Source organism: Lacerta agilis, chromosome 4 (assembly GCF_009819535.1).
Source record: "Lacerta agilis isolate rLacAgi1 chromosome 4, rLacAgi1.pri, whole genome shotgun sequence".
NCBI classification, from domain to species: Eukaryota; Metazoa; Chordata; class Lepidosauria; order Squamata; family Lacertidae; genus Lacerta; species Lacerta agilis.
In genome coordinates, this window is record NC_046315.1 from 90,039,523 (window position 1) to 90,058,313 (window position 18,791).

The 18,791-nt window shown below is 42.3% G+C and overlaps 1 protein-coding gene across 1 annotated transcript in view; it reads left to right on the top strand.

Annotated features, from left to right (window-relative positions):
- Positions 1-872: 872 nt before the first annotated feature.
- The window catches only part of HS6ST3 (heparan sulfate 6-O-sulfotransferase 3), a 164,830-nt gene continuing 146,911 nt past the window's right edge, over positions 873-18,791 (top strand). Inside the window, exon 1 of the mRNA XM_033147898.1 lies at positions 873-1,688. Within this exon, the coding sequence (XP_033003789.1) occupies positions 1,075-1,688 (614 nt within the window). The 5' untranslated portion in view covers positions 873-1,074. The remainder of the gene's footprint in view (positions 1,689-18,791) is intronic.

An 18,791-nucleotide genomic window follows, 5' to 3' on the forward strand; every position in this document is an offset into this window, starting at 1 on the left:
TGCACAGTTTCTGCCCGGTGTATTTTGTGGCCAACTGTACACTGAAAAGAAAAGAAACCTGTTTAAAATGGACCACTTCAAGTGCAAACAGCTTGTGCAAGCAAGGTGCTGGTTTCTTTGAGTGCCTGGAGAAAACTGAATTGCAGAGCTGGAAGGGACCACAAGGGTCATAATTCACTACAAACACATTGATTGATTTTATTTATATACTGCCCTATATACCCCGAGGTCTCAGTGCAGTTCACAAAACAAGATCAACATATAAAACCACAATATATATAATCAAAATAAAAACAACAACCCAATAACACCCCACCCCCCAAAAAGAACCACATTTTAAAAATGCATTCTCCTCCAGCCATAGCAACTGACAGGAAGAAGAAGCATCCCCGCCACGTGCAAAGACCCAGCAGCAAGTACCACTCACTTTCCCGCTCCGCTCTATCTACTGCGCTTGCGCAACTCCGCCCAAGTCGATAGGTGATGGGCGGGGCCTGGGCGGAGAGAGCCAAGAACCATCACCCCGCCTCTTTTCGCCATGGTTTCTTATTGGCTACTGCTGCCGGCGAGCTGAGCTCCGCTATTGGCCGCTAAAGAGACCCTCCCTCCGTTGGTTGGCTTGCAAACACGCGAAGCTCCCCTCTTCCCCCTGTGAAGAGAGAGTGATAACGGTCGTGCGCGAGGCAGTAACGGACGCGCGCCGGCGAGTGATAAGAAGCGCCGGGGTCGCACCTGGTGGGGACGCCTCGCGCTTTGCCTCAGCGGCTGAGGTGACAGTTATATGAGGGAGTTTTTTAAAATATATATTTTAAAATAAATGTCCTCGTCATAACTGCCACGGAACACAGCTCTTCGTGGTTGCCGTCACAAAGCCGCCGTGAGGGGATGAGGCGCAGCCCGTGATCTCTGACGGGGCGCGGGGCTCCCTCCCGTCGCCATGGGGCTGCGGGGACACCGGAGGGAGCCGAAGCCGCGCCTGCCGCCGTCGCGGGTCTCTCGCTCTCCCCAGCGGAGCGTCCCGGAGCTCGGGGGAGCCCGACACGGAGAGTGAAGGGAGCGCCGACACCGGGCGCCATGGAAGAGCGGCTGCTGAGCCGCTGGCTGCTGCTGCCGCCGCTCCTGGCTCTGCTCTTCCTCTTCGTCCTCTACCAGTACGCCTCTCCCGGTGGAGGCTGCCTTAGCGCGCCCGCCGCCGCTGCGCCCGATCCTCCGGCCGTTTCCCCCTGCGGCGCCGGGGTGCACCCGGCCCGGCGGAGGCAGCGCTTCCCCGGGGACCCCGCGGGGCTCTCGTCCCGCCCGCCGGGCTCCCCCGGGCGCAGGTCCGCCTTCGGCCTGTCGGAGCTGTGCCGCCGCGCGCGCTTCGACATGCGCGGCCGCGACGTGATGGTGTTCCTGCACATCCAGAAGACCGGCGGCACCACCTTCGGGAGGCACCTGGTGCGCAACATCCGCCTCGAGCAGCCCTGCTACTGCCGCGCGGGGCAGAAGAAGTGCACTTGCCACCGGCCGGGAGCCGCCGCTGCCACGCCGCCTGAAGGCGACAAGGGGGACAAGGGCGACACGTGGCTCTTCTCGCGCTTCTCCACCGGCTGGAGTTGCGGGCTGCACGCCGACTGGACCGAGCTCACCAGCTGCGTGCCCGCCGCCATGGAGCGCAGGGGGGGCTGCCCCGCCAACCGCACCCGCAGGTGAGTCCCCTTCGCTGGGTGAGGGGGTGGGAGTGATAATACGGAATTGCAGAGATCCAGCAGCTTAACATCCGCTTTTAGTTGCACCCATCCGAAAGAACTAGCCTAGGCAATTTCCTTTTGCTCCGGGTAGTTTTGGGAGTCTTCTGCGATGCATTGCTGCTTTTCTATCCAGCTTCAGGTTTTGGTCAGCCAGGTGTAGGCCTACCAGTCAAATCGTCGTAGGGGCGAGGAGGCTAGTGGCTGTTGGTGATCTCGATTTTTGGCATCGGTTTCCTGGCGCCCCGGAACAAGCGTTTCCCGAGGCGTGACTCCTTGCGATTTGAAAACCAGCGCTGATGATGGCTTCGAACGGCAGCTTGTGTGTTAACTCCAAAGTGTTTCATGCCGGGCGAGAAGCTGACTGGAACACGCAGCGCTAGGGGAGTGATGCTGTGAGCATTTGGCTTGGTGCATGGAATGAACTCCTGAACATTAATGTGTGTTAAGTTGTGAATAAAACAGTGAGGTGCTTGGTAGATGGGGAGGGGGGGAAACAGTTTTCCCCACGCTTGACTTTGTATCTCAGCCCATGACTACCATGCTCCTGTAGAGCCGAAAAGTGATGTGCAATGCACATAGCCAAATTACAAAACAAAAGGTGCTTCACACGTGACTGTTATGCTACAAAGTTAGTGTTTCTGCTGATCAAGTCTGCAGAGTTGTATTGCTTCATAAACTGAATTGACTGGCTTTGTTGTGTCAGATTGGGATGAAAGGTTCTCGAATATTTCAGTTTAAAATCTTTTTAACTGGATACCGACAATGTTATTTCAAATAACATTGTTTCAAATACTAGGGTTGTGACTGTATGCAAACTTATTTCTGAAGACAGATGCATTGGCTTGGGTTCCATGTTTCTTGCCACTTGTTGGCATCATGGCTTAATTTAAAAGTAGCTGCCGCAACCCAGCTAGATGGGCAGGGTATAAATAATAAAATTATTAGTATTGAAACAAATGACCCCTTCAGTAGGGATGGGGAACCTGTGGCCTTCCAGGTAAAAACAGATACTCCCCTCTGTTTTCTTAAAAAAAAAAAAAACTGAGGCAAGTTCTGCTGGTGTGGTTGTAGTCTGTTTTTGCCCCTTGGTGGCAGTGTTGTGGGGTGGGGAGCCAGAGACTTTTAAGAAGCTGGCAAAGTTAAAAAACCATTGGGGAGTTTATTAATATGAACATCAGTTGAACTGTAAAGTTGTAAAATTGATTTTGGGGATAGAGAGATAGTGTAGCAATATGAAATTCCCCTAAGGTTTTTGTTACACTCATGCAAGTAGCATATCATTTCATCCTTCATTGAAATATGTGAGCCATTCTCTGCAGAACATCAGAATTTAAGATACTACAGCAGTGGGTCTAAGTGGCTATCTCTCTTGCTCAGCCATGCACCCCTTGTACTGTAGACCGGTCATTCAGTACCTTGCGGAGAGTAAAGACTTGGCTAAGGCCGATGATGACAAGGAAATGTCTCAATGGGCTATGCATACTGAGTGTGCACCAAAAAACTGTATTGGAAAAAAGAGGAATTTGAGAAGGAAGTGCTAAAAAGGTTTTCAGCAAATCCAAGAAAACTTGTTTTAGTTTAGATTTTTTTAAAAAAAGATGGAAAAGGTGTCATTTTTGCAAAATATACTCATTAACATTATGAAAGGTACTCCCTGATGTTTATTTTTAATTTAACTTCCTAGTTTTCAAATGACAAGATTTTGACAGATTTTTTCTGAGCACTTGGGGGTGAAAAGAAAGTAATTTAAAACTGTTGTTGAAGCATTTCATTCCAAATCAGCTAGACTTAGTCAGACAGAGGATGATGACAAGTGGGTGTCCTCCCCCCCCCAACATAAATCCTGGCTATGCCCATGATCCCTACAGCAGGTAAAACTGATCTAGGTTTGATTAGATGTAAGGGTGCTTCCTATCTTCCTAGAAAATAATGCAAGTGCCTACCACAGGGACAGCTCTTCAAATGATGGTACCCATTTGCTATGTCTTTGGACTCCCTTATCAAGGATGAAAGGATACAGTGCAGAATAGATCCAGGACTCCTGATCTGTAGGGGTAAGTGATAATGGCATGGGAACAGAGGGAAAAGAAACTTGATAGTATATAGTATTGGTAGGCAGCTATGCTCACTACTATACCACCAACACAATAGTACGGTATATAGTATTGAATCATTGAAGTAAATTCACATCTAGATGGAATATCAGATACTATAACTGCAAACAGGGTGGATTTGATTTAAATCATGATTTAAATCCATACTGACTGCAAAAGAACTGCAGAGTAAACAGCCCTTATCAGCAGGAGCAATGTGTTTTAAGTCAGAAAGGAGTGGTTTAGATATATGATGCTTTAATTGTTGAATCAGGATACTAGTGTGTGTTTTGTGGCTCTCTGGATCTCTCATAATATGAGCTATGGAGCATCTTGTGCAAAGCCACCATGAACATGGCAACAGTTCCATTTCAGAGTTCTTTTACAATTTAATTTAATTTTGTTTTTAGCTTCTATCAGTACAACAAATGGCCATAACAACTAACGTGAAGCAGAACAGCTTATAAAAAGAGTGCTGCGAGTCATGATTTGCCCTTTTTCAAATTACAGGGTGTCAGAGTTGTTCCCTGTTCTCATTTCTTCTCTACTCGAGTAGACACTCTACTCAAGTGTCACCATTGGACTGCCATGTTGAGTGGTAACAAAAAGCAATTGTCCTCACAAAGCAAAAAATGATGTGAAAACCCTTGAATACTGTTGCAATGACTTCAGAGCATGGCTGAGAAGTGCATGGAACCTGGGAGTTGGAAAGACCAGAAAGGAGGCTGTGAGCAAACACCAGTCAGTCAAGAGAGGCCACTGATTCTTTGTCTCTTAAACAAGGACAGGCATTGTCTTTCCTCCCATGTACCGGTATTTCTGTTGCTCATTTTGACAAAGTGGGTTTTGGAGCATCAATATAGAAGTACCTACAGGATAGACCAAAGTCTTCTAGGCTATCCTACTTAGATACAAGGGCTGACTAGGGTGTAGACTTGTACTCTTGCATAAAATAGATCAAGAAATCTAGATTTGAAATGGCATCTACAAATAACTAAGTACACACTGCTCAAATTTACACATTCTGTGTAAAACTCAAGGTATTGCTGTGCTACTGTCATCCAAACTTGATCCTTTTGCTGTAAAATCTGGTGCATACTGCTAGGTGTCATTGCTAGGTCTATTTTCTATACATTTGTCCTTTAAGCCGTAGAAGTCTAAAACCAGATGCTGCAATGTGCTATGTATGAATATTAAAACAAAAGAAAATCACCTTTGAGAGTCTCTCTGCTAAAGCAGAGTTTTGGTGGTGGGCAACTGGCTGCTTTTCTACTCAAAATCATACAATTGGCCCCAATCGGAGTAAATAAGTGGCTTACAAAAGTCAAAAATAAAGAATTTTTAAGCCTTCTAGTGAAAAATTAATTCTACAGATAACACTAATAATACATTCAAGTGAAATGACAGTGTCATTTCAATATCACCCTCATTAAAGGAAAGTTCAGATGTGCAGCTTCTTTAATATACATGACACAAAGAGGATGACCACAGGAAATTATCAAAACAGTAGAGTCTCATGTTCCAAACTGAGAGGAATTGTGGACTGAGTGTAGCTCTAGATTTCCATTTTTAAAAAATGTATAAGCTTACTTGAGTCCCATCAGGGAAAAGGTTGGGTGGGGTATAAATGAATTGTGTGTGTGTGTGTGTGTGTGTGTGTATTCTTCCCATTCACATCTTCCACATCAGCTTCCTGCTGGTATGGTTCTTGCTTGTCTTCTGTGGGGTATTATACATTTTTAGGCATAGGAAAGAAATTGCATGAAAGACATGGGTGCTATTGAAACCTAAAGCAGCTTACTGTATCCTAGCCAAAACATTATTGGGCATCAGCAGAGCTAAGCACCTTTAGGTCCCATTAATTTCAGTGGGCAGATTAACCATGTGCATGCATGCTTAATGTTGGCTGTATTGTGCCCATTATTAGTACTTTATAAACAATGAACATAGTTTTATTTGTTTTTTATTCTTACTCTTTTTCATTGTAAGTGCTGCCTAACATTATGAAAAGTTTTCTGAAATGTTTCTGAAATGTTTTTAAAAATAATGCAACAGATTCTAAGTATCTTTCTCTAAAAACAACCACAACTACATAATCCTTTTTAATGCTATTGTGAAGTTCTTCCAATGTTTTCTTTGCACTTTTTAGTATTTGAAGGGAAATACGTGTCAAATTAAAGTGGATGCTTCATAATATTTGTGTAGTATTTTTTCCACATTTTATAGGCCCATAATTTTTCAATCTTTACAGAGCCTTATATTTCCACCCTGTTCCCAATGCTGTGAACTTCATTTTTAGGTTACAATATTTACTAGGGCTTCCATGCTTGCTTATTTGTTTATTTATTATTAACAATTGGGGGGTCGACGAATTAGCATTTTGAATTTTAAAACTGTTCAGTCAGTGCACCCCACACTACAATGAACCACGTTAATTCAGTTTAAACAATGTATTGAAATTAAGATTGCTCTAGTGGTTAATGAATAGTTTGAGAACTTGTGGTACTACATATTAATTGCTAAATCAATGAGTTATATAAGAGTGAAAAACAGAACTTAAAACTTTCGTTCAAAATTTGATATTGTTTGTTGAATAGTTCAATAGCAACGAGTTGTTCAAACAAATCTGTTAGTCAGAGTACATCAATGGAAATCAATAGAATTAAGTCATTTGGTCTGCCCTGAATATGCCTTAGTTGGAAATCTCTCATATTGTATTCTGGAGAGAATTAAATTAATTTTAAGTAAATGTGATATAAAATAATACATTTTAATTATTTTAGGATGCCACTAGCTGACATGTTAATTGTTCCTGATAATAATAATAGTAGTAGTAGTTATTGTTGTTACACTGTGTATGCTAGTATTTGCATGCCTGTATTCATTTTGCTTTGTTGTTTATGGAAATTTTTAAAAGACATAGAAGTCATATGACATGAATTTCCCCCCCAATGCAAATATTATCTATACAGGAAAGGTTTTTCCCAAGGCTGTAGTAGAGGAAGGTTTAAATTCCAATGCCATATCTGTTTTAAGGCAGGAGAAAAGAATTTGTTAGTCTTTAAAATACCACAAAATTGTTATTTTTGCTTTGACAGGCTTACACAGTTACCTGCCTAGAATTTGTAACTATGGAAGACACTAGGTATATCCACATGGAATTAATATTTGAAAATATTTGAACAAAGAGTGGACGTTGCTGTCACCACAGAAACAGCTTAATATTTTTCTGAATGGGTGCTGGCTCAAACACTTCTTTCTGTGTGGATACCCTGCCCCTAATTATGTATATATAGGTTCTTAAAATACTTAGAACCGTAGAGTTGGAAGGTTCAGGGGTCATCTAGTCCAACCCTTGGCAATTCATGAATCTCAGCTAAAGCATCTATGACAGATGACCATCCAACTTTTGCTTAAAAACCTCCAAGGAAGGGGAGTCCAGTCTTCTGAGAGAGACCATTCCATTGTCAGGAAGTTCTTCCTGATATTTAATCAGAATCTCCTTCCTTGTAATTTGAATCCATTGGTTTTGGTCCTACCCTTTGGAGCAGAAGAAAACAAACTTGCTCTATCTTCCATGTAACAGTCCTTGAGATATTTGAATATTCCCTTCAGTCTCCTCGTTTCCAGGCTAAACATACCCAGCTCCTTCAGCCTTTCCTCATAAGGGCTGGTTTCTAGACCGAGTTACTTATCTTCCTTAAAAGCAAATGTGTTCTGGGTGAATTATTAGTTGCACTAATTTGCTAATATCTTCAATGGCTTGACTAGGTGGTTCTGACTTTAAAAATAATTCCAAAGAAATAAAGTATGTCTCTCTTGTAACACTTCATTAACAGCTTAGCTGTTTGTTTGCTTTCATAGATTTAATGGTCTTCATTTTTACTGTCTGAAATGCATGGCAAACTCCAGTGATTTCAGCCATCAGAAATAACGTGAGGATTATCTCACTCCATTACTTCCTTCCATTATGTGTGTGAGGCTTGTAGAACTGTATTGCTTCCAGAGGGGAAAAGAAAGCAGTGTTTTGTGTTTCATTTGCTAAACAAATGAGTTATAAAATGAGGTCCCTAGTCCGTGAGCCCCCTGAGGTTATTTAGTTTGTCATATCAGTATGGTGCTTTTCAGTGATGACTGCTCCTATAATGTTTTCAGGCATACAAAGCTATAATTTATTGCATTTATTGCATTGCAATAAATGGATTATGAAACCATTTAATATAAAAGGCTATTGACAACAATAAACATTGTACAAAACTTATTATATACTTTTAAATCACTTGAGTAACAAAAATACTTTTTTCAATTACTGATACATCCCTTTGAACACTATCTTTTGCACAAAAGAATGTGTTTAGTTTCTTGTGCCATGGGGAATTCTTTTGAGCAACAATTCTAAATCTGCAAATACTGACAGATTTGGAGACCAACAGCACAGCTGTCCAACTGTTGCATAAAGTCAGACTACTTATAAATAATACTTCTTGGTTTATTAAATATGCCCTAAGTAGTGTAAGCCTTTACGGTTGGGATTTGCAAGATCTTTGCAAATCTTATTTTAAAACTTAATGGTCTTAAGGGAATATTTATAAATCTGTTCTTCTGTGTTTGCCTACTGAACCATAACAATATATAAGATTATTCTATAGCTGTTGAACTTGGCATTTCACTTACTTTTGAGACTCTTTTTTATTTTGTTTTTCTTCCCTTAAGTTCATTCCTACAGCTTTGCCAAGAGAGTTTTGAAAACAAGTGGGTGGGATATACATTTGAAAAACAACAAGTTTTGATGCCACAGAAGTCTGTGCATACAGTTTTTGCCATTTGTGGCTGAATATAAAAATGCTCTAGAAGCAAACCAAAGAGCCTTCAGAAGCAGTTATTTCGTTGGACTTACCTTTTTCTCCTGCTACCCATCAGCCCTCCAGAGCAGATTCTCAGGGTGCACCAGAGAGAGGGGCTATAGTCTGGAGGGCAATCTTTTCTAACAATCGTGTCCATTCTTCTTGTGGATGGATCCATTTGAATTTTCCCCTTTCTTTCGTGTTTTTCTGTCTTTTTCCTTAGTTAACTACTATCCTCATCATTCTCTGTGTTTGTTTTTCTTGGGATGATCTGTTTCACTTTTAACAGTTATAGGGGTTGAGGGAAACTTCAGCAAACAGTCAAATATTAGATGCACTCACTTGATTTTTTTTTTTAAAGCTGATAATACTTAACCACTAAGCCTCTTGGGCTTGCTGATCGGGAGGTTGGCGGTTCGAATCCCCGTGACGGGGTGAGCTCCCGTTGCTCGGTCCCAGCTCCTGCCAACCTAGCAGTTCGAAAGCATGTCAAAGTGCAAGTAGATAAATAGGTACTGCTCTGGTGGGAAGGTAAACGGTGTTTCCGTGTGCTGCTCTGGCTCACCAGAAGTGGCTTAGTCATGCTGGCCACATGACCCAGAAGCTGTTTGCAGACAAACACCGGCTCCCTCAGCCTATAGAGCGAGATGCACGCCGCAACCCCAGAGTCGTTTGCGACTGGACCTAACGGTCAGGGGTCCCTTTACCTTTAATATATTATTAATGAAGTAGTCCCACTGCAATGTGTCCCATTGTGGGAACATTCATATACTACCTGGACTTAACATTGATCAGAATGAGCTGTGAACTCCAATTCTGCATGCAGAATTGTGAAAATCTCCCATTTTTCATTTCACATAGTTGGTACATTTCTAGTCCTTGGGTTTGCAATGAAAATATATGCTAGTAGTTGGCAACTGGCAGCCTGCCCCCAACTCTGACCTCAGGAATGTTGCTAGCTGCTCTCTTATCAGTGGTGTCTCCCCAGGCCTCAAATGCTGCTATTTTAACTTTACAGCTGCCTGAGTCTTGCAAGCTTTAAGTTAGGAAGCAAGAGGAGAAGGAAATGGTGGCAAATGTGCTTAGCAAACCTGCAAGCTATCTTCTATTGGTTCATATTACAGGGCAGAAGCAATAGGAAAAGCTTGTGTGATTGCCCAGCAGTTTTCTTTTTAATCTAAGCACCATGTTCTTAGAAATGTTTTTGAGTGAACCAGCTTTAAGATTAGGAGTTTGATTTATTGAAGCCAGCTGGCAAGCTGTGTGGTCGCTAATGCAGCATCTCAAGTTTAGAGATGCCAGCAAAGGTCAGTAGACTTAAGCCTGGAAACATGCCCCAAGAGCTTGGTAATGCTTACCTCCAAGGCAAACAGCAGAACTTCAAAAGTCTCTGATTTCTTGTCTGTCTTGGAGTAAAACCAAAGTCAGAGAAGATTTTCTAGATATACCCTGCTTGAAGATCTGCCTCTGGTTAAATTGCAGCTAGAGGCAAAAGGCCAAATATTGCAGGAGATCTTCTTGCTGCAGTAATTTGTCATGATCTTCCCCATCTTCAGCACCATTGTTAGTGCATCAGGATGGCAGCGTGTGGGGAGGGGAGGGTTATTTAACATCTTGCTCCCTACTGCCACTGCCTTTCAGCCTTCCCTTACCTACCTCTTAGGGTTGTTGTGGGGATTACCGGTAAATGAAAGGGGGGGGGGGATTATGTACTCACCTTTAGCTCCTTGGAGGAAAGGTGGGATGTAATTTAAAAAGTAAGCTACATTGCAGTCCCAAGTCAGATCCCTTATGCCTGCAATTTGAATTGGGAAAAGTGTCCCAATAGAGTAAATGAGAGGTTTTTAAAAATTCAGATTTCAGATATGTCCCCCCCCCCCATATTGACTGGGACCACAGGGTCAAAGTAACTGTACCCCCATGTCAGGGTCCTGAAACAGGGTCCCACCCCCTTCTGCAGTTTGTTGCATTTCCTTGCTAGCTTTGGTGGTGGTAGCACTCATATGTATTTGTGCGTGCTTTGTGTGCCCTGTGCCTCTCCTCAGTGATAAGATGGGCCACTGGCCAAACTAATTCTAACCAATGGATTATGAGCAGTTTAGAAACCTGCTTGGCATTGGATGTTAAGGGAGTGTAGTGATACATTTATAAATACTGTACATTGCAGCATTAGTTCCCATTGTCTTCTGAAAGCTATTGGTCTAATGTATGAAAGACACTTCAGGGAATACAACCTCATACAGACATTCAATGTGCAGTAGTTACAGAAGTTGCATTGTGTATGGGAAAAGACTGGGTTGTTTTGCAGAAAGTAAAGTCTCACTCATGTAGTTGTGATTTTTCAATGCAGGTGGTGCATTGCTGTCAGTATATATAAAATAAAGCTTTAATTTTTTTACATTTCAGTATTCAAAACATGCCCTTCATGCTGAGAAAAGAATTGAATTCCCCACTTCCCCCAAACATCATCAAATGAATCTGTCGATCAAGAAAATATAATATACTTGCTGTAGATGTGTGTTTTACACTGTGGAGAGTGAATTTAACAAAAGAATATTTTTACATTGAGCTTCTAAATCTGCACTGAAATGTTGCTTCTTTCTCAGGTTTTTTTTTTAAATAAAAAATACTGTACTTCATCTCAAATAGTGGGGAGGTTAAGGACATCTCAACATGACTATTAAGAATTTGTGCCGACCTGAAGCACAACACTGAAAGAAAACAAGCAGCTTCTGCTTTTTTATGGTTCTTGATGTTAATTCCACAGATTTTGTATAAAAGGATATGAAAATAGCTCAATTTTGCCACATATTCTAGTTAGTGCAACTTCGTTCATGCATGATTCTAAGCCTCTGCCACTTTGTGGCTATACTCATTCATGAGAGGCTTTAAGAGTAAATCTGTACCCATTGCCTTACAGGACATCTTCAGAAGAAAAGGTTAGCTAGGGGTTATGGGAATTGTAGTCCAACAACACAACAGCTGGGGTAAGGAGTAAACCCTACATAAATCCAGAGTGCAGTCCCAAGAGAGTTAGATGGTGTCTTGTACGCCTCCTTCCAGCAACTCCTGCAGTCAAATATAGTTCCAAATGTATTATTCTGCTTTCTTTTGGACCACATCAGCGAGGCCGAGATGGGGGTCTTGTCTCGGCATCCCAGGACTCCCATTCACATTGCCCAGGCTTGTGTCTGCTTGTGCTGCTAACACAGAAAAAACAATGTGGGAGGGAGGTAGCAGTTATGAGTTAACAGTATTTGCAGCCACAGCAGGTGCTGCGATTCTCCAGCAGTTTGACTTCACCCCCAAAAGCTCTCGAGACAGACGGATGCCCACACAACACACACAGAAAGCGTTTAGAGTGCGGAAATGGACAAATTCAAAATGTGTAGGCTACTCAAATCTCAGAAGCCAGAGAACTGGCTCAATATGATTTTCATGGGGAGGCAGGGCATGTGTGCACAGAGCCTAAACAGCAGCTTGAAGAAACAACTCAGACCCTACCAAGTCTTTACAACTGATTTCAATGGATTTAACAGAACTTTAATTTTTTCTAAAGATTTATTTCATCTTGCAAACAAAAACAGCAAACAGCATCCTCCAGAACTGTGAGTTTTCCCTTTGTGGCTTGCTATAATCTTAGAAAGAAAAACAGTGACAGCAAAGTACACAAAATAGCTACCAAGGGAAGGAAACCTGGACTTGGAGATACTGCTTCTGAAGCAGCACTGATGGAGGCAATTAATGTCAAAGTACAACATCTGCATGCCTCCTTACTTGCAGAATAGCAAAAAGATTTTGACATTATTAAACATCAACTAGTTAAATTAACCAGAAGAAACTATGAAACTGAGTGTGAAAAACAAACAAAAATGAAGGAGAAACTTCGTTGTTTTTCATGCAACTTATTATATTTGGTTCGGTTTCTGCTTTGTGTAAATGAGAGTCTAATGTACATTGAACAGTTGTTACAACAAAAACTATCTCACCTTATTGTGTTGCCCCCCCCCCCAAAAAAAACCTTGAAGCATAAACTTGAAGTACACTGGATTTTGGGAAGGATGGGGAACTTAGCTAGTCCTTGTTATGGTATTTCCTATTTTGATTAAAAGTAGCATCTTACTAAAAATATATGAAGAGTTTTGTGAGTGTGTACAAACAATCGCAACAATTCTATAATATAAATAGCTTTTTGATTTGCATCCGAAAGAGAAATTAAAAAATGACCAAAGAGGGCACACTTATTTTCCTTAATCTGTTTGGTCCAAGAGGCCAGAGGGTGGCAGCAGTGCTGCAGGATCCATCTCCTTGGGGCATTTCTACACTTTGCTGAGGCTGAAGGCAAATACAGAAACCAAGCCTCTTTCCTTCCCACATTTGAAGGCCATTTGTATCTTACGGATTTTTTTAAAAAAGCATTTGCTTATAGTATGCAAGCCCTTGATTATGCACCATCCAGAATGCACTTATATTCAGTTTTCTTTAATGTTTAGATATGTTGTAATAGGTTGGGGTATAGATGAATTTAAGTAATTCTAACTGTGCCATTACCTTAGGAGGACAACTTTAAGATGTGCAGTTTATGAAATCTCTGCCATTTTTCATTCCTTTGCTTTTGGATGCACCACGTTAGTGAGCAGCTTCACTTTAGTCCATTGCCTGAAGCTTTCTCAACTGATTTAATTTTTGCTAGAGTCATCATTACCCTCAGGAGGATCAGGTAGAGCAGTGTAGCTTTACACTCTGGTGCATCCTAGAAAAGCACAGACTCAATTACTATTTCTCTTTGGAAAAGAGGAAGATTGTTTCAGGGAGTTTTCGTTTGGTCTGTTAAGATTAGTGCAATACATTCGATACCTACTAGTATAAAAATAAATAAATCTTCAGTCCTTCCTAGGATCCTGGAATAAACCAAAGCTTTTAATGTTTTCAAAAATTATTAATATTTGGTAATAAACTTTATCATGCTGGGGTGGATAGCTCAGTTGGTAGAGCATGAGACTAAGACTCTGAGTCCCAGGGTTGGGGATTCGAGCCTCACATTGGCCAAAAGATTCCTGCATTGCAGGGGGTTGGACCAGATGGCCACAGTGGTCCCTTCCAACTCCATAATTCTATGAATCAATGTACAGGGGGGGAAATTTAGAATGAAATAGAATTTAAATCGAATTGAAGAGAAAACGATAGTACTGAGGCATTCACATACCAGTTGCTGATGAGCTGGATGATAACAGAGCTGGATGATAACATATTATATTGGCCGTCTTAAAGCATACTTAAAACATACATAAGTTTAAATCAGGCATAAACAATTAACATTATAACATTAAAACCTTTAAAAAACCAACAACTCAAATGTCCACCAAGAATTTCCCATATGGTCCACTGGTGCCACACAAGATGCAAACTTTGTACATTATAACTCAGGAGAACAAAGAGGTGGTGTTTCTACAGACCTCTGATCCATTAGTAATCTGGCCTGCTGTATGAGGAGGTGCATTTCATTGATCTGCTGCCAAATGAGTGGCACAACTGGGTTACAGCAAGCAATGATGCCCACCCGGTGCTCCTTGGGCAGCTCCTTGGCTATATTGAGCAGCTTGTGTTTTGGTAGCATGTCATCCTCCTGGCACGCCATATTATTCCTCCAGGTGGGAAAAAGCAACCTATAGGCTGTGAGCTGCTCATCCCCCAGCTGACCCAGGTACCCAGGTGGGCAAGCTAACTAATTCACATACCCTGCTCACCCAACCAAGTTTCAATTACACATGTCAGAAATCCCCAAGCAGGTTTCTGCCTTTCTCATTCCTTGAATAAAAGTATTTTCAATGTGCTCATATTAATCTAGGGGTTGGGAACATGTTGTCCTTCTAGGTTTTGTTCTGGCAAAAGTTTGGCATCTCCTGTGCAGGTCCCATGAACCAGAGGTCAGATGGCAAAAGGCTTATTGGTCCGATGCTCTCCCAGCTACTGTGCAACTAACTGACTCTGTTGTGTGAATGGAAAGTCTTTTGATCCAGCAGACACCTCCCCTAATAGAGGCAATTTTTGAAGATTTCCCCTGCGGCCCCTTCCATCTGCTAAAAATCTGCTCCAGACATAGGGGAATCTCCAGTACAGCAAGTGGGCTCTTCAGCAAATAGAAGTACCTCTTTCATTCATGGAAGGCCACTTTTGGATTCAACCCAGTGACTGAACTTAGTATTGTCCCAATTCTCTGAGGCTTCCTAAAGAAACAGGCCTCTATTATCGCTTAATTGAGATAGCATTTATGTGAAATAATTGCTTGAAAATGAATAAAGATAAATATTTAAAATCAAAACTAAAAGGAGCCTTAGATGCAAATGTATCACTTACATGGTTTCAACTTTGGGTACTTTTAAAGATTTACAGTTCTTTCTCAGCGGTGGGTATATAGTAAGATTTTAGACATTACTTGAGTCTTGTTTGGGCAAAATAAACAGAATTTATTAGCATTTTCGTAATATAACACAAACCCAACCCCACACCTACAAATACAAAAACAAATACAAATACACATAATGTCAGGATTCTTCTTCTTATTTGTATATCTTACAAAAAAAAAAAATTCTACTTCTGAATCTTGACGTTTGACTTCCCCCGCCTTTTCACCTTCGGTTTTAAATCAATATACTATTTCCTTAACAACTTTTCTCTATAAAAAAAATTAACTTTACTTAAAAATAACACAATTATCTTGATCTTTTTATTATAACCTAAATCTTAACCATATATTCTTATAACTAAACTTATTTCTTCTATCCTTTATCATGCTGCTTTTGACTTAAGATTCAATATCTCCTTACTTATTTAAAATAAACTTATAATTAACAGACTTCACACTCCGATTTCGGATACCATGACAGACCATTTGGATTATACATTTAATACTTCAACCCACTCCCCCTCTGTCCATTGTCTTTTTCTGTCTTTCACCAGAACCGGATCTCCAATTATCTTCTTCTGAGTGTCCACAGATCCAGGCATTCACCACAAACCTAGCATCGAGCTTCAGGGTGTTCATCACTTCCTTTCTGGGCTCCTCCCTACCTTTATGCCATACTTCTTCTTCTTGTAGAAATCTTAATTCCATGTCCCTTGCCCCCGAGCTGCCACCTCGGAGTCTGGATATTATAAATTTTCCCGTTCCAGGGCTGCCACCCCCAGAAATCGGTTCCTTTTCCCGGAGTTGCCCAGCCGTTTCGAACCATCCTTCAAGCACCCCTCCCAGCTCTTTGCCAAGGTTTGATTCCATTGTATAAAACTTTTGAAAAGCCTCCTCTGTGGAAAGTGAGTCCTTTTTATTTATAATTCCACTCAAAACTTGCAGTTTCCGATTAAGCAGTTCCAGCTTCAAGACAGTGAGCATTTCCTCATCCTTTAAACCAGAGTTCAATACCAGTGCGAGCACAAAGTCCAGCATTTTAGAAGGGAGGGTGAGTGTCAGATTTCAGTTCCTGTCTCTTCCTTCCTTTGTTTCAATTTTTTCCCACGACAGTCCAAGTCGTCGCCATTTCTCCGAAGCCGGAGTATAAAGACCAAAACTTCAAATGGAGATATTTTTTCCCCAGTTAACCCCCGAAGGGAAATCTCAGCATTCTCAGTTTTCAAATTCCAGATACTTTCTATCGATTGTTGTAGCAGCAGTCACTTAAACGGTTAATTTCTTTCACCTCCCGAAGGGAGAGAGGCGGGCTGCCTTTCTTCTTTCCCCCAGATCGTTCCAAGAATACAAAGAGTCAATCAAATACTCACAGCCACTGGGTTCTTATCAGCTCGTTAAAGACAGGTAGAACTTAGACGCTCATCACAGGCTTTGTCGCCGCATTTACATCCCGGTTGGGGCATGTCCCCTTTAGCCCGGCTCCGTCGTCCCTTCACCCCCACTCCCCCTTTACAGGGGGATCGGGGGAAGGGTTCGGAGCCACAACGGGCACAGCCGGGGAGCCCAGGGTGCGGGACGCTCTTCCCGCACCCCAACCGGAGCCCCGCTTTGCGGTAGCAGGGCTCCTAACCCCCGGGATGGACTGGGTGCTTCGCAGCCGAAGCAGCCCACGACCACCCGCAATGGCGTCGCCGCCGGAAGTCCTTGTTTGGGCAAAATAAGACCTGTGTTCTACCTCTCCTCTCTCTACAATGACCTGGGGAGATGCTACATCCACATTTATTTTACTTGAATGCAGAACTCTCTGAACCTGCAAGGAAAAACCCACTTTAGAGTCAGATCACATATCATGCATGAGCTCTGTGATTGGATCACCCAATATTCTGATTAAAAGCAGTCATGGTGGCTTCTGAATTTGATGGAGAGAGCTGATGGATGGTTTAGTCCCCCTCCCCCTGTAGTTTGTCCTACCTAAATTCTGCCCATTCTGAAGCTTTTTGCTTCATTGAGAAAAGAAATAAAGGTATTGCTTTTGAGGGTAAGACGGGGAGTGTGAGGCCAGCAAGACTCATAGTTGGGAGCATAAATGCTTATTTTTTAGGTTATTTTGGTTTGGGTGTGTTAAAGGTAAAGGGACCCCTGACCATTAGGTCCAGTTGTGTCCGACTCTGGGGTTGCGGCGCTCATATTGCGTTACTGGCCGAGGGAGCCAACGTACAGCTTCCAGGTCATGTAGCCAGCATGGCAAAGCCGCTTCTGGTGAACCAGAGCAGCGCACGGAAACGGCGTTTACCTTCCCGCCGGAGCGGTACCTATTTATCTACTTGCACTTTGACGTGCTTTTGAACTGCTAGGTTGGCAGGAGCTGGGACCGAGCAACGGGAGCTCACCCCGTCGCAGGGATTCAAACCGCCGACCTTCTGATCAGCAAGCCCTAGGCTCTGTGGTTTAACCCACAGCGCCACCCACGTCCCAGGTGTGTTACTTAATAGAAAATGGAGAAGGTAAATTCTCCTTACAGTGACTAAAACAATTTAACAAACAAAACTTATCTTACATCTTCCATATCTCAAAAAGGTTTTGTTAACATGCAAATCTATTTAAATTTAATCAGTTAAAAGGTGGGCAATTAATCAACTGAACATTCTTTTACTGGTTGACAGTCTTAGAAGTTACACCTAGACAATCGTTGACAGGCATTAAACATCCCCCTTGTTTCTTTAGGGAAGGACATTGACACATAATTTCCATATAGGGCTGATAGTTCTGATGGAAAACACAGCAAATGAAGAGGGTGAAGCTTAACTTTAAACAAGAAAGGGACTTCAAAGAGAAGTGTTAAAATGTTTCACTTTCAAGTGAAAGGCAGGCTTGAGAATCAATAGCCTTGTTGAAGTGGGAAATGGCAGGTACATAAGAGCAAGCTTGTAAGACAGTGTGTCCCTCCACTTCAATGATTAGAGCGACAGAAGATGTAAAGAATGTAGTGAGCATGAGGGCTAAAATAGGGTTATAGGTTGGGGGGTTCCCCCAAACCCTAGAAATTAATAAATGGTAGGATTTTGATTATTTGGGATATGAAGGAAAAATACAAGCTGCAAAGGAATTCCTGGACTAGTCCATGCAAAAAACAACCTGGCCAAGCTAGGCCCATTAAGAAACAATACATGACTATTGGCAATGCAAGAGTACTGCCCTTCCCCTCTCTTCTGAGATATGAACAGAGACAGGATTTGGAAGGTTTCCAGGATATTTGGGCATGGTGTCATAGGAAGAGTTTGGGGCCTTTGGCATGAGACTTGGAATAGCTGAAAAAAGGAGAGCCATTTGGGGCAGGCTGGCTGAACGCAGGTTAGGAGACATGCCTTGGACTCAAGTGCTGCACTGCTGTTGGGAACAAGTCTTCTTGAGATGACCATGCTGTACGATCTGTACTTCATGCAAACTGAAGGAGAATATCTGTGAATAAACCACACCTGGGTAAGGTAATTGAGAGAGTGGTTGCTGAACAGCTTGGTAGGTTTCTGGATGAAACATTGGCTCTGTATCCATTTCAGTCCGGCTTTTGCCCTGGTTATGGGACCGAGACGGCTCTGGTCGCCCTAACAGATGATCTCTGTAGACAGCTGGATCAAGGTGGGTCAGGACTGCTGGTTCTTTTAGATTTGTCAGCAGCCTTTGACATGATCGATCACAAACTTTTGGACCACCGCCTTGC